At 41.9% G+C, this 19,580-nt stretch overlaps 1 protein-coding gene across 4 annotated transcripts in view; it reads left to right on the forward strand.

Moving 5' to 3' along the window:
• LUZP2 (leucine zipper protein 2) overlaps positions 1–19,580 on the forward strand; it is a 325,887-nt gene that overhangs the window by 273,287 nt on the left and 33,020 nt on the right. For all 4 annotated transcript variants that reach the window (XM_082200692.1, XM_082200690.1, XM_082200691.1 and 1 more), the window contains one exon: positions 137–301. In XM_082200692.1, coding sequence (XP_082056818.1) covers positions 137–301 — 165 coding nt within the window. The remainder of the gene's footprint in view (positions 1–136; positions 302–19,580) is intronic.

Genomic DNA, 19,580 nt, shown 5'->3' on the forward strand with positions numbered 1-19,580 from the left:
TCGATCATACATTGGTTTTCATTCACTTTTTTTAGTTGCTGAAAATGGTAAAGAGTGTGAACATAAAAAGTGCCGAGTAAAATATGATCCTCTGTAATCTCTTGTTAAGATCGAATGACATTTCCCCCCCCCCCAGGAGTCACAGCTGAAGGCTCTGAAGGAGACCGTACAACTCTGCCTGTCTTCAGTTTTGCACAATCAGCCTCCCACTACAAATATAATCCCTTCAAGACCGACTGAGAGACAGACATCCCCAGTTACAAATGGTTCAAAAATTCCATTTCAAGTGACAAGCACCAAGGTATCTTTTTTCTTCTTTTTTAAAAATGAGAGTGTGTCCTGAAAGTCCATCAAACTGGAACTAAGAAGGATTTTAAATTCATTGAAAGATTAGGATGAATTTTGAAGGTAATGCTAAGCCTATCTTTGCTGTCACTGAAGTTACTTTTTACTATTTTTCTTGTTGCTGAAGAAGATTTGGGATATTTGCTCTTATAGAAGCCTCATCTGCATAGTTAACTGTTATAGTACATAATCTCTCCTATTTGGTATGCTGCTTATTGATACTGCCTGTAATTAATATACCGTTCAACAGAGCTTACTGATATAATTCCTATTCCTGCAAAGGCCAGTTGCCACTAATTGCAGCTGAAAGTAATGAGACAAATTGGTCATGACTGAAATTTTATCCCATTGCATTCTTAGGACTTGGTTATTACTGAAATGCAGTAATGCAAAGCATAATTTGAATCAAGCGGCAGTGCAGAAGACTTGCAATAATTTTAAATGCTTCACTAATCCAGTAACATATAGTAGCAACCATTGGTGCCTTAGTGGTGGTGGTGTAATAGCAGCTGCATATAATCCCCAAACATACCAGCAATTGCCATCACTGTGTCAGTAATCCTCTGTTGTAGCACTACAAAATAAATAACTTTAAGGATTTTTTCATGGAGTATAGACGAGTCCCACTTATTTTCTCAAGTTGAGTATGCACATTACAACTCCAGGCTGGACAGTCAGGGAATTTCATGGTGTTGTACACCCACCCCTTTGCTTACTAACTTGGGTCATTCAGATTTCATTGTAGGGATGTGCAAATATGTACACTCCATTGTTTTAAGTGAACATATGAGGGACGCGGGTGGCGCTGTGGGTAAAACCTCAGTGCCTAGGACTTGCCGATTGTATGGTCGGCGGTTCGAATCCCCGCGGCGGGGTGGGCTCCCATTGTTCGGTCCCAGCTCCTGCCCACCTAGCAGTTTGAAAGCACTCTTAAGTGCAAGTAGATAAATAGGGACTGCTTTATAGCGGGAAGGTAAATGGCGTTTCCGTGTGCTGCGCTGGTGCTGGCTCGCCAGCTGCAGCTTCGTCATTCTGGCCACGTGACCCGGAAGTGTCTTTGGACGGCACCGGCTCACGGCCTCTAGAGCGAGATGAGCACGCAACCCCAGAGTCGGACACGACTGGCCCGTACGGGCAGGGGTACCTTTACCTTTACCTTATGAGTGGGGAAAAGATTCGCAGGGCTGGTGTAACTGAATAAGGTACAGTGGTACCTTGGTTTACAACCATAATCCATTCCGGAGGTCTGTTTGTAAACCCAAACAGGTTGTTAACCAAGGTGTGCTTTCGCCAATGGGGCCTCCAAATTTTTTTTGTTCATGATCCAAAAAAAATAAAAAAATAAAAATGGGTTGTAATCCAAAAAAAGGTTGCAAACCGGGACACACACTTCTGGGTTTGACGTGTTTGTAATCCAAAATGTTTGCAAACCAAGACATGTGCATACCAAGGTACCACTGTAATTTCTAATGACTGAGAAATGATCCTTGTCAATTCAGGACAGCCCTACCTGTGATGCACTGACTGGATATTATGGGGCCTGAACATTTGGCATTTGTGGAAAAGTAGCTTACTCCTCCATGCAGGCAAGAACCTGCTCACATGGAGAAGCTCCATGCGTGCATATCACTACATGTGTTTCCTCCTTTACAATAATGCTGAGTGGTGTAGCCAGCAGCTCACATGGCCAGTGATCCTTCTTCCTCTTCCTGCTTTTACTGTGAATGTTATCAGAGATCCCTTTTTCGCCTCAATGGAATCATGGACATGAACTCTGCTATTAATGACACTCTGCTATTAATACTTATTTTGGGATGAGAACAAGGTAATCCAAAGGCACCTCATGAAAAGCATAAGAGCTGCTAGTCCAGCATCATGACTCCGAAACGTTGCTCCCCTTGGAATTCCTCAGGTGTTAAGACAAAGGAGGGGCTCCTAAATTTACTTTAAATTTCTTCTTAGCAACGTTTTCTGGTCACAGCCTTGTAGAGCCACACTCCAGGGTTAGCAATCACTAACAGGTAGATTTTAATATACTCAACATGTTTACTTAACGTCATTCACCAAAAAATATTATCTCTTTCAGAGATATTGCTCATACTGGTACATGCCATGAATGTGTCTGAGGGAAAATAATGGGTCATAATCCTGCTGTTCTACTCATGGACACCTCAATATTGTAAATCTGTACATTATCCATGATTACAAAACCCTTGAAAACTCGCTACTGTGAAATAGGTTGTCAGGGAATCGTGGTTTGAGCCAGAATTATACCTTCTGCAATGGAATTATATCACAGAACACTTTCATGATGACAGGCATTGTTATGTATGTAGTCCTTGACTTTGTCTTCCTATTAAAAGCTAACTAGCCCCAGCTGTAATTGTGCAAGCTTTTCCTTTCCATCAGTGTATATGACTCAGGTGTTGCTTTTTTAATGCATACGTGTGCTTTTTAAAAAAGTGACACAGAATTCAGAGTCTCAGTGCTCATGAATCCTGTCACTTTTGATAAGAAGCAGCTTAACCTTCAGTGTATGCCTTGCCTTGTAAATATCATAACTTCAAGGGATTATCCATCCAGTTACCAAATCATGGGCTTTTCTCGGTGTCAAATTTACATATCATTTATAGGTTGAAATGCATATTACATTGACAATATCTGCTTGGGCAACGGTGTAGGAGTCAGTGTGTGTTTCTCTTAGAAAGTATGCATAAGGAGATAAGAGATTTTTGGCAATGGGTGACAGCCATCCTATCTCTGTGTCCTTTGGTTCTCAGGCATGCTTACTAATGGCAGGTCCATTGTTGAAAAGGTGTCTCTGACTAGTTTCTTTGTGCTGCAAATAAATATAAAATCCTGTTGTGCCCATAGTTTCATACAGCCCACTCTCCAGCAAGTGGCATGCCTTATGTATGTGTGCATAGGACTGCAGCCTTAAGGCCGAATAAGATGTTTGCTCAGTGTGCAGCTATGTATTGTCTTTAATGAATTACTGGCCTAGCCATGGCGTTGATGCTTACTGGGAAGACTGCACATGAGGGATTTCTCTTCACTATCCCACTGCAAATAGGTTGCCCTGCCCCCCATCCATAAAACTAGACACTCTGAAAAAATGCCCCTATTTGTGCCACTGGGGGGAATTTCCACTATGGTACTACTTCATGTTTGTCACCCCCTATTTCCTCTACCCTCTAGCAAAAGGAGAGTTGCTCTCCTTTTACATAGGACTCTCTTACCGAAGGCTCACTCAATGCAACATGTGTACTATAATAATATACTTTATCTGAATTGACATTAGCAGAGAATTTTTTAAAATGTTTAACAAACTCAGGACAAAATGTATGAACTATGATCTCAGAAAGAATAAGAACTGGCAAGTTTCTTTTCTTTTTTTCTGTTTCTTTTTTTCTTTTTTTTCCCCTTTTTTTGCAATAATATATTACTCTCCAGTCACAACTCTATTACAATTCTACATACCTGAATTGTTCTCTGGAGTCTAGATAAAGTATAAGGATTAGAGTCGCATCCTTTGTTCCAACCACTTTTGCCTCTGGCCCCTGCCCATCACTTGGCAGTCGGCTCCCAGAAGCTTGTCTATGAGGGTATGTCACCCTCAGGCTGAAAAAGGCAAAAGGCTGAAAAGTGGTCATTGAGTCACTAAATTTTTCTGATCCATTTCAAGGCTACATATTATGAAGGGGCAGGGAATGCATATCTGACCTAGGTGCAAAAGCTGCAACACACACACACACACAGAGAGAGAGAGAGAGAAAGAGAGAGAGAGAGAGAGAGAGAGAGATCCCTTGCCTAGAACTTGTCATTTCTTGTGCCATTATGGATCCTATTGGTACTGTAAGCTCCCCACAAAAAGGACATTTGAGAACACATCAGAATGTAGACAGAACTTTAGATCACTCACTCCTGCACAGACTCTGTAGAAATGAAAGTAATTAGCACAACAGTAGTCAAAATCCATTGAAAAATGTAGTCCCCATCAATATTATTGATGTTGGCACCTGTCTGTCTTGAGAGACAATGGGGTGACATCAAACTGCTGGAGACCTGTACTGCTGCCTTCTGTGTTGGTGTTGTTGCATCAGCAATACTGAAGTTACCTCCCCAGGGCTGCCCAGATGACAAGACCCCCCTCTCGGCCTCACTGATGTGGTCCAAAGGAAAGCAGAACGATATGTTTGGCACCAGCTTGGCTGCAGGAGTTGCTGGAAGGAGGCGGTACAGGATGTTATCCAAGTGTCTCACGGACTCAGCTCTGGATTTATGTAGGGTTTACTCCTTAGCCCTTTCTTCTCCCGAAGATGTTCCACAAGGCAGCAGAGGTTTAGGATCAGAGTTTCCCTTCTCCAGCAATATAGGTTCATGGTTATCTATGTGGCTCTAGCCACTGATCTATAAGGTAAAAGGGCCAGCCCTCTATGGGCGCGTCCTTTGGATCCAAATCACCACTTCTTGAAACAAGTGATCAACAGAGCTGGCATTACTAGGAAGATCCAGGCAATAATTATTTCCCTTTGAGGGGAGGCCAAGAAGTGTTCCTAAATTAGAATCATTTTTTTAAAAAAAGAAATCACTTTGGTTGCTAAAATTGGAACCAATGCTGATCATTTCATTTATCATAATATCCCAATTTAAATTCATGGTTTGACCTTTTTGCACAAAGCATTCTTCTCCGAAGAGCATATAAGACAATATAAATTTAATTACATGGTGGGTTCTTTTTTCGTTTCCAATACGAGAGAGATATGAAGCTTTCCTAATGTGTATAGGTTGGGGGGTTTTTTACCTCCATGTGACCTCTCTTATCAAAACATGTCAAAGTCCCTTATTTCTAAAGAAGATATTTCTCTTAGGCAAGAACTTCAAGCTGTTGCTATGACACCCTGTCAGCAAGAACCCAGAAATATCTTATTTATTACAGGCCTGTTTCTTATGTCTAATATCTGTGTCATTCATGAGGACACATTGCTTTGTAAGATTAATTTTATCCTTAGAAGGAAAACATTATGTGCCTCATGTTGCAGAATGTGAACTTTCGGCAGGCTTTTAGCAGAACGCTTGGCATTCATTTTTAAACTTTGGGCATCATTTTGCAGCTGCTGAGACCCCAACACCCTGGCGGTACCCACCCCTGATGCTTGTCTGGAGCTCTTCTTGGTGGGGTGGGGTGATTTACCCCATCTTCTTGTCAGGAGTTCAGCCTACACTTGAGTAGGACCCTGGTAGAGACACATGCCCGACTGGCATGTTCGCTCCTTCCTGGTCGATCGTTCGGGAGCTTCAAGAGCTTTCTTCTACCCCTAACATCACAACAACCGATGCCAACAGACACCGGCACACTTAGGGATCCGCAGAGTCTTTGCAACTTGCGTGACAGACCTCAGCAACTCAGCATTTTGGCTATTCTACTTTATTTACATATAACCACACATGGAGCACTGCAACATGGCTCCCTCTCTCTCTAGCATCAGACAGCAAAAAGAAAAAGGACAAAGGACAATAGTCCCACTTCATGGAACACAGTAACACAAACATCCTGTCTCCGTCACTTCCCACTCTGTGGAGTCAAAACATACACCGTCATGTGACAGACAACAATCCCATGACTGAAATCATGGAGCAGGAATTCTAACACTTCTGAGTGTACGGAATGCCATTTTAATTTCCCACAATGAAATGGGGGAAGGACCATAGTTTTAATGATATAACATCTGTTTTACATGCAGAAGGTCCGTGGTTCAATCTCAAAATCTCCAGGAAGGGCTGGAAAGGTCTCTTGTCTGAAAAGCCAAGAAGTCACTGTAGTATAGGCCAGGGGCAGGCAACCCATGAACCAGATTTGGACCTGCACTGGTCCCAGTTTGGCCCATGAGGGCTCCCCCCCCTCAATCCTGGGTTTCAGGATATGTTCATTCTGATGCTAAAGTAATGTGTACTTTTTGCCTTAGATGGGGAGTGAAAAATAAACTGAGTATCACAGAATTATAGGATTTTAGTGCTGGAAGGGACCGAGAGTCATCTAATGCAACCAGTTTGAAATATGCTTTCCACTATTACAATCACATCTGCAAGATTTGCTGAATCCAAAAGGGAGTGCATAGATCTAATGTACTAAACTGAGTCTGCTTCATTGGTTTGCACAAACCAATAATAATAATAATAATAATTCCACTCACTTACCTGACAATTGTGATGAATACAAAACAGCACCAGGTATATATTTTAGCTGTAGGAGAAAGAGCAAATATTGTTTTGGGAAAGGAATTGTTTTCTATAAAGTCAAATACATGATATTTTTTATTATTTAAAATGTTTATAACCCATTTCACTCATTAGATATTAAGATCCACTCCAAGCCCCATATGTCTGAGTGCCCCACACAATGGGGGGCCCTGGCCCCCTCCCCCAAAATACTAAGGGGGCCCAAAACAGCTTATTCCCCCATGAGCCAGCACCCCTAGATAAAACCATGGCTAATGCCAAGCCTTCCTGAATGTTACCCACATGAAGGCATATGTTGAAATCATACAAATGGTTTATTATTATTATTATTAGCCTTCTCTATTGCTGCAAGGGAAGTGTGAATAGTTTGTAAATTACAAAGCTTAATGCAACTGCCAGCAAACTCCAAAAGGAATTAAATGCTATTAAGCATTCATTAATGATTTATATAATGAGTATTAATGTGGTATCTCTATATGATGCATGTATTATTAATCCAGTATTATAAAGTTGTGTTCTAACGTAAAGAGAAATTAAAGTAGGAAAGGTGGCTCGTGATGAATTACTCCTCTTTTGTCTGGCGCTTGATTAAGATACCATCTAGAAAACATTCACTAGAAAAGAGTATTAATTTTCAGCGATGAATCAGGCAGATTGACCTTTATGATTCACCCACAGATTGTAGGTCTAATCATTTAAACTGAAACGTGTTGAATCATTGACCATAAAAATGTGGAGAAAGTGGGCTATCAACAATGCAGGAATTCAATTTATTTTGTCCTGAATGATTTAAGAAACAATCTACGGATAGAAGCTGAAATCCTGACAATTCCCAATGGAACTTATTTTTGATTTTCCTATTTGAAAACCTTAGCAGACACCTGAACCAGTTTGACCTTCAATGGACAGCTAATGTAATAAGTCTCATCTCATTGTCTTTAAAAGCTGGTCTAGAAAAAGGCTTATGGGAAAGCATAGGGGAAGGGAAATCCAATTTCCTGGTGGTTTAAAGAGATGATTTCCCTTTAACCATTCATTAACCATGTTTGAAAATTGAGCAGTGAATATTTATCATCCTGAGTGTCTAGATACTTATGTGCAGAATGTACATAAAATAGTAAATGGGTAGCCCTTGTTAAACATAATACAATATTTTGGCTCTCTTTACTTAAAAAATCATTCTTTGCATGATACCTGCATACAGCCGAATAACTATAGGGCTCAGTGAGCCCTAATTCCATGGGCCCACTGCGAATAGATTTGCATGGTCCTATGATTTAAACAGTGATAAAGTAACAGTGATTTGAAGCACTTCATCAGTTGATAGTCTTTCACAGAAAGGATGTTTTACTGGAGGCAATCAAAGAGCACAAGTGATGGCATTCATCATCCTGTGAATGAATGGTTACCTAGGCAATTATTTATATTTATCCTGAAATAAACAGAGGGGACTTACGCAAGGTTTAGCTGACTGAACAGCCGTGGGATGGTAAGTCAGTGATGAAGGGTGCCTAGTTAGCTTTCCATTTCAAATGGGAAATGGACAGGATGCTGCCCCAGGATACTTAGCGGCTTGCAAATCTAAGTCAAGTGATATGTTTTGACTTCCCAAAACATTTGACAAACATGCTTTATAAGCCCTCCTCATAGCACTTAATGTGCAAGAGCTGCTATATATTCTTATGAGTTTGGGGGTGCCTGGGTCCCCTTCTAATTCCTGGAATAGCCAGGCCAGCCTGGTAATGGCCCACTAAGTATGAGTCCTTAAGAGAATAAAGGGAAAGGGGACTCTATATCAGATAGCAAATGGGTGCGGCCCCTCCTTCAACTCTTAGATAGAAGGGCAAAGCCTGAGTTTTTAATACAGGGTTTGCTGTGATGTGAGCTAAGAGCTGAGTGCAAAAGCTGCAGGTTGAAAAGGCAGAGAGAGAGAGCCAGGCCTGATTTCTGCTGGAATCTAAGGCTGTGGTAGGACTTTATTGGGGTATGAATGCTGTGACCCCCTCCCATCATAACCACAGGTTGCATATATGTGTGAATAAACCATATATCATAAAGACACCACAGTCTCCGCTGTGCCTCATTCCCAGAGAAAACACGAACCCTGGGTAAGTGCCTGGAACCCCTGGAATCTTGCACCACTCAGAGATTGGGGTAGCATGCAACAACATAAAAACACACACACACACAAATGTATCACGTGCTCTCTGTTTTCTATTTAAGGAAAGTTGTGCCCTCATTATCTGTATATTTTTTATTATTTCTGTTCACTGTGACCCTACCCATCCCTTCAAGAAGTCCCAGATATCCTTGTGATCTGTTTCTGTTTGTTCCTCGTCAGTCCCTCTCACCCACAGGTCCTACCACTGCTCTGATACATTCTAACCTACTTGTGTTTATTTTCTTTGTCGACTATAATTGCCTTTGGGGCCCTGTGTGATAGTCTGTGTGACTGATGCTTTACATAGAACATTGTGCACAAAGAACTGCTCACTAGCCTGTGACTAATTGCTTTTTTATTATCATGACTGCTTCCAAAGGAAAACAAAATAGTTCAGATTCTCCAATTTCCCTAGTTTCTTTCTTTCTTTCTTTCTTTCTTTCTTTCTTTCTTTCTTTCTTTCTTTCTTTCTTTCTTTCTTTCTTCTATACAGGAAAACTGGGCCAGGGACACTGGGTGGATGCACTTCCTTGAACCATTTGAGTACATTTTGTTAATCTTAATCCTTGTGCTATGGTAGCAACGTGGTAATATAGTTAGATTTGTAGATACCTTCCCTGTTCTGCCTTATGGACCTCAGGCCCAGGGTGTGGTGTGGTACTGCTGTTGAACCAAAGCAAGATGTGGCACACATTATGCTGGTGTGCAGATACACATCATGTCAGTGATAGCAGAGCCAGGGATTATTTAAGATCACTCTTCTCCCTTCTAAGTACAGTGGTGCCTCACAAGACGAAATTAATTCGTTCCGCAAGTTTTTTCTTCTTGCTAGTTTTTCGTCTTGCGAAGCACAGTTTCCCATAGGAATGCATTGAAAATCAATTAATGCGTTCCTAGGGAAACCGCTTGCCAGGCTGGCGGTGCGGAGAAGGGCTTTTCTCCACACTGCAAGCCTTCAGGACAGGTACGGGAACAGAGGGGAAGGCGCACAGTGCTTTCCCTCTGTTCCCGGGGCTTGCGTGGGAGGAGGGTCTTTCCTCCCCATCACCAACATTCAGAACAGCATTCTGAATGTTGGCGGTGGGAAGGAAAACCCTCCTCCCACCCCAAGTCTTCAGGAAAGCCATCCAATGCTGGGCGGCGGGAGGAGACGTCCCCCCCCCGCCCGGCATCGGAGCTTCGTTCCGATGCCCGGCGGCCAGAGGAGACGTCCCTCCCCAGCCGGCATCAGAGCTTCGTTCCGATGCCCGGCGGTGGGAGGAGACATTCCCCCCCCCCGCCCGGCATCGGAGCTTCGTTCCGATGCCCGGCAGCGGGAGGAGGCCTCCCCCCCCCCCGCCCGGCATCGGAGCTTCGTTCCGATGCCCGGCGGCGGGAGGAGGTCCGAGGACAGTGGGGAAGACGCGCTGCGCTTCCCCGCTGTCCCGGAGATTTCCCTATGGGCTGTCGTCTTGCGAAGCAAGCCCATAGGGAAATTCATTTTGCGAAGCGCCTCCAAAACGGAAAACCCTTTCGTCTAGTGGGTTTTCCGTCTTGCAAGGCGTTCGTCTTGCGGGGTACCACTGTATTAGTTTTGTTGTTCCTCCTTTGAAGTCAAAATGCACAAATGCTTATTTGTCTCTTGGCCCAAACTACATGCTATCAATATTATGTGGCTGCCACCACTAACCTGAAACACTTCCCATGTCTCCCTTACTTCCCTCCAGTAACATTTGGTTGAATAAAATGTGTGAATGATAATAAGACTATTACTCAGCATTTTCCTGCCCACCCAAAGATGAAAGCTAAGAAAATGGAGCAGGGATAGAGGAATGCTGTGCAGTGATGACATGTCATTCTTCTTAACGCTACCAAGGAGCAAATGCAAATTATTATCTGTTCCTGAGATAAGATGCATAGGCTGCTGAAATTTGGAAGTGGGCCTAAGAATTCCAATTCTTCCCTGGGAAATGAATGTGTATTAACTTTCAGGTGTAACATTTGCATGTCTTCCTAGGAATGAATGTGGGTAAAATAAACAGTCAACACTCAGCACTGAAAAACTGATATCAACACATTGTGGAAAACCCATTTGATATTACCTTTAGTTTAAGAGTAGAAGAAGCAGTAACTTTCCAAATGTTGTTGGAATTCAGATCCCAACATCCCTGACCATTGGCCATGCTGGATGGGGCTGCTGGGAGTTGTAGCTCAACAACATCTAGAGTGCTACAGGTTCCCCAACCCTGCTTTAAGCTTTACTTTGTATAGCTGGAGTCTGTGTGTTCCCTTTACGCAAGTTATCTTTGTTAAATTGGAAGTGAGGTGAGATGACTTGTATAATCACTCCGTGCCATCTCTAGTCATGATAGCTTCTGAACAGAGTTGATTTTTTTAAAATGTCAGTTTATGACATACTGTATGCAGTTGGGATTTTGTAGTCACAACAAAAAACAACATATCCGTTTTCAAAAATATGTTTTAGAAATGTAATTCCCTATTCATTTTCTCAGTCAAGAATTCCTCCCTGTTTAGGCATGATGATTCTTCTCCCCCCCCACCCACACTTTTTGCCGTGTTTGACTGCTTTTTACTCTGCCTAACTGTTATTGGTGTATCTGAGGATATATGAGAGAAGAGCAAGGGTTAGATTCTTAAGTGTCAGCAGAAACATGAACATTGTGGAGTAATTTGCAAAGCCTCTGTGATAAATACACTCATAAATCTGCATCTGTACATGGTCTGTACTCTCTAGTGGCTTTCACACTAAAAGTACAATAAGAATCTAATTAAATTAGTTAAATGGCTGTTATTCAACAGAAATAATTTTGCTAAACAAAATACTAAACAAATACAGGAGAAATATTGCAGAAAGATAAAATGATTCCTATTCCACACTGTTTCATAAAACATCAAGACTGAGATCTAAATAGCATCTTTAGACACTGTGCCTTGGGTACCAGTCTACATCCACAGTGCATCTAACATATCCTGTTCATTTCTATGGACTTCAGTACATCTTAACTTTCTCAAGTACAAGACAGTACATTGCAGTATTACTCTTTGAAGAAAATTAGCTGAGCATAATCAGTAACGTCCATTCCTTGGTATTACTTTGCCATGTGAAGGTCTAATGTAAACCAACTTGGTTGTGAGTGCTGTCTAGCCAGCTAGTATGATATACAGAGGGAAAGGTAATTTTAGCTCCAGACAACACATATTTGACTGTCTCCTTCTCCTGGGAAGTTCCTTTTCTCTCTCAGGAGTCACTTCCTAATGTGAAAATAATGAGAAGTATAGGAATTTGTTGCTGTGAAGAACAAGGAAGAGAGGAAACAAAGATGAGTAAAGAGCTACAGGGGGATAAATGGTTTTCCCTAAAAGGTCAAATTGTAACATGTATGAGACAATATGAAATGATTTGTGGAGCTAGGGAGGTGTTACATATGTAAGGACCAGAACTGGCTAGGCTTGAAAGTGTAGGCCCTTCCTTTGGACACAGAGGTTATGCTCTCACTGGGAGCTTAGAACTTATGGGAAAGGATCTGGAATGCTGAAATTGCAGTATCCCAGGCCATCATGTCCCTGTGAAATGTAGTTCCCAAAACACATATCCCCAAAAGATATCCCATGAGTTCTGGTGCTTGGGATATTGCTATATGTGCTAATGTAGTATTCATAAGGAGTCCTGGGACACGTACAGTTATAACTTGGATGTCAACAGAATCCGTTCCGGAAGTCCATTTGACTTCCAAAACATTCAGAAACCAAAGCACGGTTTCTGATTGGCTGCAGGAAGCTCCTACAGTCAATCTGAAGCCCCGGAAGCCCCATCAGACGTTCAGGTTCCAAAGAACGTTTGCAAACTGGAACACTCACTTCTGGGTTTGTGGTGTTCAGGAGCCAAAAGGTTTGAGAACTAAGCTGTTCGAAAACCATGGTATGACTGTAGTCAATACTCCTGATTTCTCTACTTCCTCGGGCACCTTGGGGGTGAAAAGGTATATCCCAAAGACTTTTATGTCCACAGCACGTTCATTTCAGTATTCCAAGAGTCATGAAGCCTGCCAGCTTCAACAGCATTGCCAGCTAGAACAGCTGCCTGTCAGTGTGGACAATGCGACTAAAGTTTTTGGGAAAGGAAAGGAGCAGCTGCAGAACTAGCAAGTGTCAGTGTGTGGGCACTCAAGTCACCTTCCAAAGCCCATCCATTTTGGCACCATTACTAGCTGAGACTGCTACAGCAACGTCTTTACCTTGAAAGCTAAAAAAGTATCATGTAAACTGTGACTGCTCTTGCAATCTATTACCATTTCTTACTGCTGTGCTAGGTGTCTGGCAGGCATAGGTGAAGCAGACCTTTATATCCCACTTCCAAACCACCATCTTTTTGAAGGCTAGTGGCCCAGACCTTTACTGCTTAGTATCAACTTTTTCAAAAAAACTGTGACTCTGGTGTTTTCAAATTGAATCAAATACCTGTTTTATTTCTCATTTTCTATTTTATTTCAAACAGTTGTATTTACTGTGCATCCTATCCACTTTCAGATAAAGTAGATGGGTATAGGCACAGGACAAAAAAATACTATACTTGCTTAGAAGTAAGTCAGAGCTTATAATATATTGAATCATATTATTGATGTAATGTGTAATCTTGCAGGCTGTAAAATAAAACTCGGTTTATTATTAGATATAAGATGTTACTATTACTTAATGGTATTACTGTTGCTTCAAGAAGATAGCTAGTTACTTTCCCTATGTCTTTAATAGCCTTAGTCAAGTCCTAACTCCACCCCCAGGTAACTCACAGGCTTTTCAAGAGGACTTTTCTTGAAGTCTTCCCTTTGTTCAGGGTTCACCTTTCTTAGTTACCTTTCAGCTTTACTGAGGTCTTCACCAGAAGTCCGCACCTTCTGCCACCATGGCCTTAGCTGTCTCAAGGGCTGCTGTAGAAGTTCACACTCCCTTTTTTGCAAGCCTCCTTAGCTTCCGCCTTAGGAAATGTCAGCTTCTGTTTTCTTCATCTTCCAGCTGCCTTTCTAGCTTTCCTTGAACCTTTCCGAAGTCCTTTCCTGAACCTATTCACAGTTCGCCAAAGTGACCTCCAAACAGTACTGAATTTGGACTTATATTCCTTTCAGCCAGGACTCTCAATCTAATCAATTCATTTCTGATGGAATTCCAAACTCTCATTAGCCTATAACTGTGTACTAATGGATTTGAATGGATTGCCCACCAAATACCCAAACATTAAATATAAATTGGACGCTACTGTTCTGTATATGGCAGCCAAAAGCCAGAATGCCATCTCAGCAGCAGGGAACAAGTGCAACAATTTAACTGTCGCTTGACCCATTGCAAGCAGACCTTTGTATCTTCCCTCTGGTTCTAGTTAGGGATAATAAACAGGGGTGGGTGGGTTATTTTTCTTGCAGTTAACTACAGTGGTACCTCGGGATGCGAACGGGATCCGTTCCGGAGCCCTGTTCGCATCCAGAAGCAAATGTAACTAGCGACGGCACGTCTACGCACGCATGCGTCACTTTTCACCGCTTCTGCGCATGCGCATGATATCATTTTGAGCTCCGTTACTTCCGGGTTGCCGCAGAGCGCAACTCAAACGTGCTCAACATGAAGCATATTCAACCCGAGGTATGACTGTATTTACATACTATTCAATGTTTAAATCTTTAAAGATTTTCTTTTCTTTTCTTTTTACCTCAACACAATATTGTTCATCCAAAATGTAATGGGATGTGAGGTTTTTTCTTTGGCTGCCTAGCTCAGTTGATAGAGCATGAGTCTCTTAATCCCAGGGTTGTGGGTTTCAGCCCTACATTAGGCAAAAATGTTCCTGCACTGCAGGTTTGTACCAGACAAGCCTCATGGTCCCTTCCAACTCTATGATTCTAAAATGGAATGCAATGTGAGTTTCATTCTATTTTGCCTTTGCCACATTCCTGTGCCTCTTCCCATATATGTGCCATATTGTAGCTTTGTGACATGACTACCTACTGAAGTCAGCCTATGATCATGATGCAACTTGACAACACGAGTTGGCACAGAGTCTTTACTCCAAATTTGCTGTTACAGGAGGTCATAGGGACAAGGCACAAATAGCATGCATATTTCTTGGACATCTTCTCTGACCATGAAAACTGCAGGAAAATAGAATAAGACTTTCTTCAGGAGAAGGCAAATGTGGACTTTTTAAAAAACAAAACCACAACAAGAAGGTGTGCAGTTAAGCAGCGAAGCTCCATGGAACTTCATTAGCATCTTCCCATTTAGTATTTCGCCCTGAAGGGAAAAACATCCCTCTCTTATGTGAAAGTGAAATGAAGCACTGAAAATGTATCATCTGAAGTTTACCCTAATTTTAGTACTGTCACGTAAGGTGCAATGCAACCATACTAAAGCTTTTGCCACTTTATATTCCTTGCAGATATTCTCTCTCTTTTAATGGAGAAATGAGTATGTATATATGTGTGCATGTGTGTGTATATATCACAGATACATAAAAGCAGGTTTTTGTTTGATCTGAAGTACAAAGCAAGGTTACAATTTATTAAACAACTAAGCATGGAGAAATGATGTTTAAGGAGGCCAGTGAGGTTGTTAAAACTGTTAGAGGGTTACTAGTTTTAAAATCCATGTGACCCCCGCACAAAACCAACAAACAAGAAAAATCCCTTAAACTATTATATTGTGGCTGGGCATTTTCAGGGAACACTATGCTTTCAGATTCTGAGAAAAAAAAGTCCCCTGGACACGTGAAAGTACATGGAGATTTCCGGTTTTCTCTCTAGGACCTAAGCTTACTGTTGCTCTTACCACAAGCCAGGGCCAAACCAGCTATGAGCCTTGGAAGGGTGGTTGAGAGAATTCCCACTGGCACCCATGAGGACTTTGTTCTGAGATGGCGGGCGATGGGACAGTTTTTATTCCAAGATGAAATCTCTATTCAGATCATGAGGGGAAATGAAGAGGGAAGCCTCCTTAGATGCTGCCTTTGCGGTGTAAATTGGATTTCCCTGTAATTCTTAGGGGATCTGTTCTTAGGGGATCTGAATTAAGGGAGTCTGACAACACAAAGTAGATTTGAATATTCAACAAGCAGAGGAATCAGAAAACAAGAGAATTTATGCTTCATATTTTACGCTTTGTGTAATTTACAGAGTAGTTGCTCATTCACCATTTCAATGGAGAGATGCATGAGTTTACGGAAGAATTAACTTATTCATATGGCCTGTTTCTCTCATTGTTAAATTCCCAGCATCCCCAACTATTGGCCATGCTGCCTGGGGCTGATAGGAGTTGGAGTCTAACAACATTTGAAATACAGTGGTGCCCCCAAGATGAATGCCTCGCAAGACGAAAAACTCGCTAGACGAAAGGGTTTTTCGGTTTTGCGTTGCTTCGCTAGACGAATTTCCCTATGGGCTTGCTTCACAAGACGAAAACGTCTTGCACTTTTTTTTTAAAGCCGCTTGAAGAGGCGCAGTTGTGACGGACCGTGCTTCGCAAGACGAAAAACATTGCAAGACGAAAAGACTCGCAGAACAAATTCTTTTCGTCTTGCGAGGCACCACTGTAGATTCTCCACTTTTGCTGTGTACACTAGCTCCTTTTGCAAAGATGAATGTGTGTGTGTGTGTGTTACCAAAACAAATAGAATTTTTCTAGTGATAATATAGCTCATTTCTTCTTTGATAAACGTATATACGGTAGATGCATTTTTTTGAGTTTTGAATATCACACATTTGTCAAGGCACTCATGGATATACTACAAATAAATACCTTCACATGTGGAAGGAGATCCCACGGATCCATGAGCCCCACTTTTTCATCTCATATAGTTTACAAGACAGATTCTACACATATGTTGTCAAATGCTGCTGATGCTGTGTGGGAAGCATAGAAATCTTTGCAATGTAAAGAGAAATGAGTGCTTCTAAGTCCCCAGAGCTCCCTTTGTGAAACTGACAAAAAGCTTCCCATAACACTTGATATTTTTCCCCATTGATATCAGCTGCTTTCAACCCATCAGACATCAGTGGAATGGATATTGTGTTATTTCTGGAAGGATAGTACATACCACTCTGAAAAATAGTCCTTTAAAACATAGATATTGGAGCATGTAGGGTGTTACACTACATTACCCCTTTTCTGCATTTTCTGTAATAAGGAAGAGTCACAAAGCAAAGTACTCTGGGTGGTACTTTTTGTTGTTGTTGCTGCTGCTCTGGATTTTTTCTCTCATACTGTGATTTCAAGAGACAATTTACAAAGCCCCAAAAATCTGATTAAAATGGAAAGAGGGCAAATATTTAATGGCACAAATGTCAGTAGGGTAATAGGAAGTTTCTTAGCTGTATAATAAATCATCAGGCTGGCTGGCATTTTAGGTGACAAATCTGATCAGATTTATAGGCAGAGTGAAAAACATTACATAAAAGCCTTTTGGTAATTCCTCTGCTCTATTTTACTTTTCCTATCTATATTTTTTCTGGCTTGAGGATATTGCTCGGATTTCATCTTCGCTAGTGGCAATGACAGTATTTTAATTCACCTACATTGCATACAGCATTTGGGCAAGAATCTGTTTTTTAATGGAACCTGGGATCTTCTGTATGCTATGCAATTGCTCTTCCATTGAGGTATGGCCTACCCTCAAATGGGTTTACGATGTGAATATTTATGCAACACATACGTATATGTGTGATCTACACACAGGTGTTGCTTACTGGAGTTTTCTTGTAGTAGGGTAGCATGAAGAGTTGAAATTATTTGACAGAATGTACCTTTTGCTAATGGGCAGAGTTAGCTTGCATCATAGTACTCCATTTAAGAGGGACTCATCACTCCAAGCATGGGAACTAGATACTGGATTGACCCAGCATAATACAGTGGATAAAGTGCTAGTTTAGGAAGATCTGACCTTGGACCAGGAATCATATTCTATTGTCCCTTTGTAATCTACAGTGTTACTGTGGGAATAAAATGGACAACAATGACATGTACACTACCCTAAGATGGATAGAATAAAAATGTAAATGACAATTATAGCAAGCAGTGTGTCTTGGCTTGACCACTGCTGATTCTAGAATGGAACGGTGATGAGTGCAGGATAACAGCATCTGGAAAGGAGTAGCAGCATCTGAGGATTCTAGAAGCAAAGACAGAAAGGGCTATGTAAGCCAAGAAAGCAAGAGGGGGGGGGGGGAATGAATTTTCAAATGCTTGAATCAAAAATACAATTTTCTTTCTTCAGGGACAATCTGAATAAGTAAGCTTCTTCATCATTATAAACTTAGAATCATAGAATCAGAGAGTTGGAAGAGACCACAAGGGCCATCGAGTCCAACCCCCTGCCAAGCAGGAAACACCATCAGAGCACTCCTGACATATGGTTGTCAAGCCTCTGCTTAAAGACCTCCAAAGTAGGAGACTCCACCACACTCCTTGGCAGCAAATTCCACTGCCAAACAGCTCTTACTGTCAGGAAGTTCTTCCTAATGTTTAGGTGGAATCTTCTTTCTTGTAGTTTGGATCCATTGCTCCGTGTCCGCTTCTCCGGAGCAGCAGAAAACAACCTTTCTCCCTCCTCTATGTGACATCCTTTTATATATTTGAACATGGCTATCATATCACCCCTTAACCTCCTCTTCTCCAGGCTAAACATGCCCAGCTCCCTTAGCCGTTCCTCATAAGGCATCGTTTCCAGGCCTTTGACCATTTTGGTTGCCCTCCTCTGGACACGTTCCAGTTTGTCAGTGTCCTTCTTGAATTGTGGTGCCCAGAACTGGACACAGTACTCCAGGTGAGGTCTGACCAGAGCAGAATACAGTGGCACTATTACTTGCGTTGATCTAGATGCTATACTCCTATTGATGCAGCCCAGAATTGCATTGGCTTTTTTAGCTGCCGCATCACACTGTTGGCTCACGTCAAGTTTGTGGTCAACCAAGACTCCTAGATCCTTTTCACATGTACTGCTCTCAACTTGACGTGGTGGGCCAGAGAAAACGGCATCACAAAACCCAGAGATGTGCACATTTCCAAGGAGAACTGTGTCCTGGTCTGCATATTGTTTTGGGAATTTGTGTAGGTTCATACTGTACAAATTGTCCCCCTGCATGGGACAATGACAATAAAGATATCGTATATCGTATAATGTGACAAAAACAAATCTCCCCCATTGCTGCATGACAGTGCCTCTTCTTCAGTAGAATAAATCTATAGAAGCATCACTGGTTTCCAAGAGAGCCTGGGCATGATTTTCTCATGAGTCTGTGGCCTTTTGGGGATCTTCTGAACAGGAGCCTCTTCATGTCTGGCTCTGCACTGTGACCCCAGCACCATCTGATGTTTGGAACACTCACCAAGGGAGTAGAGCCTGAGTTTGTAGCCTGGATGAAGCTAGCATATTTCAGAGTCAACCAGCCCACCCTTCTCTTTGCATTGTATCATCACAGATGGTTCTGTCCTTAGGAAAGTGCTTGAATCATTAGCTAAATTGGCTTTAAAGGAGCACAATTACATGACAGAAGAACATTTGCCTCCCCTTCAAAATCCAGCAGGGATAAAAATCAAGATGCATAGCAAAGCAAATGCAAGTTAATGAGACTTGCTTTCTTCTTAGGTTATCAATGAACTTGTTAACCTTGCTCCTTCCGACCCATGGGTTTTGCATACTAAGATTGCTGTGAAAGTGAGAGAGAAGCTGCGTTTGTGTTTCCTTTCTTCCGCTGAATATTATGTCCCTGTTATATTTCAGCCAAAAAGTTAAGAAGTGACAGAAGCTGCAGGCAGGTGTGGGAACACCCACCCAGTTACAGTAAAAAATCCCCAC

Source organism: Podarcis vaucheri, assembly GCF_965113315.1.
Source record: "Podarcis vaucheri genome assembly, chromosome: 1".
In the NCBI taxonomy this organism is placed as follows: domain Eukaryota; kingdom Metazoa; phylum Chordata; class Lepidosauria; order Squamata; family Lacertidae; genus Podarcis; species Podarcis vaucheri.